The sequence below is a fragment of the Nanorana parkeri genome, unplaced genomic scaffold (genome assembly GCF_000935625.1).
Source record: "Nanorana parkeri isolate BGI_ZX_2015 unplaced genomic scaffold, ASM93562v1 scaffold83, whole genome shotgun sequence".
NCBI lineage: Eukaryota > Metazoa > Chordata > Amphibia > Anura > Dicroglossidae > Nanorana > Nanorana parkeri.
The window spans coordinates 1,632,181-1,637,840 of NW_017306351.1; the positions used below are offsets into that span (position 1 = coordinate 1,632,181).

The 5,660-nt window shown below is 46.5% G+C and overlaps 1 protein-coding gene across 1 annotated transcript in view; it reads left to right on the top strand.

Annotated features, from left to right (window-relative positions):
* Positions 1–5,660, top strand: part of KCTD17 (potassium channel tetramerization domain containing 17) — a 34,473-nt gene that overhangs the window by 25,265 nt on the left and 3,548 nt on the right. Inside the window, exon 4 of the mRNA XM_018552309.1 lies at positions 4,115–4,210. Coding sequence (XP_018407811.1) covers positions 4,115–4,210 — 96 coding nt within the window. The remainder of the gene's footprint in view (positions 1–4,114; positions 4,211–5,660) is intronic.

The window sequence follows — 5,660 nt, forward strand, 5'->3', positions numbered from 1 at the left end:
GTAATGCTGGGGCCCGGCGCTGCTACGCCCGGCCTCCTCCTGCGCTGCGGAGGGGCCCGGCCGCCTCCTCGCTTGCAGGGCCGGTGCGGGATTTTTGCCTACACAGGCGGAGATGCATGTTTGCGCAACCCCCCGGCCCGGTGCCCTGAGACAGCTGGCAATGCAGCCTTAAGGTGCCCATACACCTGCCGATTATCGTACGGTAATCGTGGGTGATCCCGCGATCGTACAATAATCGGCAGGTGTATGGAAGGCGTGCAACCGTTTCTACTGTACGTACGATTTTTGGCGGGTTAGTGGCGTTCTCGGGAGACAAGTCCCGCACGGGCCGGTGTGCGCAAGTGCACACTGCCTGCTCAGCATTGCAGCCATCGGATGCCCTCCCCTCAGCAGGCCGGGCTTGCGATGATCGCAAGTACGATCTGCCTGTCCAAGATGGGCAGGTTGTACGAGATTTTAATTACCTTACAACCATCGCAGGATGAAAGTCGTGCGATGGTTGTAAAGTGTATGGGCACCTTTACACTAGCGCCGGCCCTGACCACATTGCTCAGTCTACCCCAAAACCTGGAGGAACACTAGGAGCAGATTGCACTTTAAAGGCTAAGTTCACTTTTCTGGCCATGTTTCATGTTATACCCATATTTAAGGTGTGACATGAAACATGATCAGAATGCCACCCCCCACTTACCTGAATCTCGGGGTTCTTCTCCCAGCAGGCTGCTGTTTTTTTAATGTTGGGCGGAATCATGCACAGCCACAACATCAATCTACAGGAAGGAGGAACTACAAGCCCCGTCTGCTATTGTGGCAGAGAGGCTTGTAGTTTCAGAGGAATACGAGTGTGATGACATCACCACACTTGTAGTCCTTTTAACTCTGCCTCCCGTCCATAATACTAAATGTCTGTACCTTGGTACAGGCATGGACAGTAGCCGGGATGCACCAATACCATTTTTTCCAGGCCAAGTACGAGTACTAATACTTTTCTTCAAGTACTCACCAATACCAATTACGGATACCTTTTTTTTAGTGTCATGTGACAGGTTTTCTAAGAGAATACAGACCAATGATTTTAGGACAGTGGTGGAGCGCCAGGGCTCATTCCCATCTGCAACCGTTGCTACCCTGGTAGTTCTACCACTGACTCCAAATCTCAGCAATACATTATACAGCAATGCAGAACAATGTCATCAGCTATAGAGGACTACAAATTCTGACAATATATTGTACAACAATGCTGAATGGCAACCGGGTATAGAGGACTACAAATCCCAGCAATATATTATAAAGCAATGCCGAATGGCAACCAGCTATAGAGGACTACAGATTCCAGCAATACATTTTACAGCAGTGCTGAATAATACTATTATTCTGCATATCTGTATAATGTATTGATGGAATCTGTAGTCCTCTATAGCTGGTTGCCATTCGGCATTGCTTTAAAATATATTGCTGGGATTTGTAGTCCTCTATAGCTGAAGCTATTATTATTATACCATCAGCTTTAGAGGACTACAAATCACAGCAATAAATCATACAGCAATGCAGAATAATAGGAAACTACATACTCTGTGCTGCTTCGGGGTGACAGTCTGATGTCTACAGTAGAGGGTCTGTGCAGTAGGCTGTGCAGGGTCTCAGGAGGACTGTGTAGGGTTCTCAGGAGGGCTGTGCGGGTTCCCAGGAGGGCTGTGCAGGATCTCAGAAGGGACGTGCAGGCTCTCAGGAGAACTGTGGGGTGTCAAGAGAGCTTTGTGGAGCCTCAGGAGGGTTGTGCAGGATGTCAGGGGGTCTATGGGTGGTCTCATGAGAGCTGTGTGGGGTGTCAGGAGGGCTGTGCGGTGTGTCAGGAGTACTGTGCGGAGGGCTGTGCGGGGTGTCAGGAGGGCTATGTGGGGTGTCAGGAGGACTGTGTGGAGGGCTGTACAGGGTGACAGGAGGGCAGTGCATTGGTGTTGTGCAATTAGAAAAAAGTGCATGCAATTGCACCTCAGTGGAACTCAGTTACATTGTGGTAGCATGCATTACACTGTGGGCAATTACACTGCGTGGGGAGGGTCCAATTAAGTGGTGAAGTGCATTCACGTCATGGGACTGTGAGATGAAGGTAGGTGGATGGTGTGAACGCTGAAAATGTATTTTCTTTGAACGTGGTTTAGTGGGTATGGAATGCGCTGTGGCATCATGATGGGCAAATGGTCATATTGTGCTGGTTTTTTGAAGGGGGTGGATGTTGCAGAGAGAGTAATAAAGTAAAGTTACAAGTCAGTGGCGTCGCATGGGGTGCGGCCGACTGACAGTCATTTTGGTTTTACCCCCCTCTGAAAAGTCGGGCGCTCGGTCAAGGACCGAACGCCCGACAGTATCAGGAGAGAGACGAGGGGACCCAGTGGCATACCTTATCCCGCCGGGTGACTGTCCCCTCCTCTCTCTGCCGGCGTCCATCACCAACAGGTATCATAGGATCGCCACGTGTGCGCGGTGACATTTCGGCGAGTGGGCGGGGTGACACCCAGCCTCGGGACCCCCCTGTTACAAGTTAAGCATTTTTTATTCCTAAATAAAATGTTTTAGTATAGTTGTGTAAAATGAAATGTCTGTGGACAGGATTATGTGGCATAAATGCAGCATTTGTGAGGGCTTTAAGATATTGAAATGGTGATTGATGGTGTAGAAATCTTTTCTAGTAATGTTATGTGTGTTTCATGTATAGTACAGAGCAGAGCTGACAGATAACACAGCGCGACCTCAGCAACTCAAAAGTCAGCAGAAACGGAGGAGAGGGCGGGGGAGGGGCGGCCCTGACGTCACACTGGACGGAGCACTTTCACTCTGATCTATCTCAGGCCGTTTGTCTGCTGGATCTGTGTTCTGATTTTTCCGCCCTCCCCACCGGCTGCTTGTGTTGCTTGTACATTAGCGTCCGGCACTGCTCGCTTGTCACATGCGGCCAATACTCATGTAAGGGTTCTGGGGGCGGGCGCCTAAGGCTGCCGGGGCCCCTTAAATGTGTATCGACGGTACACCCCTAACGGCGACCCTGCCTAGGAGCATGGGAAAGGTTTTTTTTGCAAAAAAAAACCTGCAAAAGTTCTTTGACCAAAAACAGCATTTTTTTTTCATTTATTTAAATGAGCTAAGTTCCACTTTGAGACTCCATTCACACCTAAGGAACAGCTATTAAGCGCGTCCTACGCACGGTTTTTGTGAGCATTTTGCATGTTCTGTTGCGCGTTTGTTGTGCGCTTAAGACACGAATATGGTAAGTTGCACGTTTTTCATATTCATGTGCATGGGCAAAACACGCGTTAATAATCTCAACGCATGTTTCAAAGAGTTCTCTATTGAGTCAATGGGGAAAAACGCACTGAAATCTGCCCAAAAGTGGCTCGTATATTTCGTGCAACAGGCGTATTTTTGCTTGCGACAAAATGCCCAGGGGTGAACATGGGCCATAGAACTGAATGGGATTCCTGGGGTTGAGCATCTTGAGATGAGCGACAATACGCTTAGGTGTGAATGGAGCCTAAAGGAGCTGTGTAGCCCAAAAAATGTATTGTGTTCTGGACACTGCATTTGGTTAAAACTGTAATTATATTATTCCGTTTTCAATTCACGGGCTTACATTTATATTTTCTGCACATTTAAATGCAGACCAAGCTGTCCAGCAAAGTGACAGGAGTTGGGACACACCATGTAACACTAATGTGGGTGCCTACAATGGTCACCTTTTATTGATATGGTTTAAACCTTTTTCCATAACAAAAAAAGAGAAATTGCTCTGCTGCTGATAAAGTGTCAGCGGGAGATGACGTTTATGTGTTTGCCGTTTTTCTAAAGTCCATATAAAGCTTTGTGTCCACGTAAGACTACTCTCTCCACTCCCTGAGAGATTTCAGTACAGAATGAACTTAGAATGAGCGTTGTCACCCTGGTAAAGCAAGATGAAAAATAACGTGTCTACTGGCCTGGTCAACAGGTAATAAAATTATGTTACTGCTGTGTTAATGCTAGTGACAGACTGCATCATATACTGTATGCCAATTTTGATTGTGTCCATAGTTCCACTTTAATATAAATGCCACCCACAAACGTATAGTTTCTTCTTCAGTCCCAACAGAAGCATGTTTATCGAGTGCTGCAATGTCAAGAAGCAGAGCTGGCACAGATGGTCTCTACAATGTCTGACAGCTGGAAATTTGAGCAGGTAAAGACTATTACTGAATCTTTGGGTGGCTTGTGAGGAATTAAATAAAAAAAAAAAGAAATGGTATACATATAGAAAATAAAATATGCATCCCTTATGGCTATCCTCCCAACTATTTATTGCATGGTAGAAGTGGTAGATATATATCAAAAGTGGATCCATAGTACTGAAGGAGTAAGTGCAGGATTTATAAGCAGTGATGGACTTTCTATAAGGCACAGTAGGCTCATGCCTATAGGCACCACCTTGGGAGAAGCTACTGTCATTGCCGGGAATAGTTGTCATTTTGACAACTGGGTCTTGGTTTGTGCTGCTACTTATAAACAAGCCACTTTTTTTTATACTCATACCAGAGCAGTAACACTGGTTTCTCTTTAATGATCCTTTCACACTGGCTGATCAGGAGGGGATCTGTGTATGGATCTCTCCTGATTGGAGCAGTACGGATCAGATGTCCCTGCTGAGACATCTGTGTCTGTCCAGTTTTTTCCTCCGTCTTGCGATAGAGGAAAGAACTAAGGCTGACGGAACTTATGTCGGTCTAGGGGAGGCGGGCGGGATTTAAATGGACATGTGTCAGTTTACATCAGAGTACCCCTGATCCAGCACTATCAGGTCAGGTGAAATGGAACTGGGTGTAAATGGATGCCCATCCGTTTAGACCCGGCTACCCATAGACTAGCATTGGACATCGAATCAGGTCCACCTGAAAAACTGATGGCAAACCCGATTGTATGGCCTGTGTGAAAGGGAGCCAAAAGAAGTAAAAATATAAACACGTTTTATTCATAATAATGGTAGTTGTTTGAAAGCAGCTTATTATCCAGGAAACGTTCTAAGAGATTTTTGCCGATTCACCTACTTAATGTAGCGAAGGCATGCGTTCCTTTGTTTTGGAAAAATACATCCGCACCACCAATTATTCTTTGGCTTTCCAAGGTCAACAAATTTAAAATGATGGAGGATCTCTTAGCAGCGTCTAACCATACAGAAGACCAGTTTCGCCATACCTGATTTTACTGGAATTACTTTATCACCTCACCTGAATATCTTACACTCATAGGCGTCTCTACAGGGGGGCAAGGGGGGGTGGCCCCCCCCAATATTGTTCCTAGAGTCGCCACTGCTTACACTGATGGAGACTTTGTAGATACCTTCAGGTTTTTCCTGTGGGAGGTGGAAATCGGCGGCATTGGGAGCCAAACATGGCCTGAATTGTAGCCTCCATTACCATCAGGCTGCGTGTGTGGGTATTGAGAATTGGATTGGTAGCACTGCAGTGGAGTCCTGGTTGATAGGAGAAAGGGGAGTGATCCTGTTTCTATTCCCTGTTCCCTCTCTACTTACTCCTTTCTCCCCCAAAATGTAAAGAAACGCTCTGCTCTATATTCTTTTCTAAAGGCTTTTTTTTTTTTTTAACCAGCGCAACAACAGAATGAGCCCTTTTTGG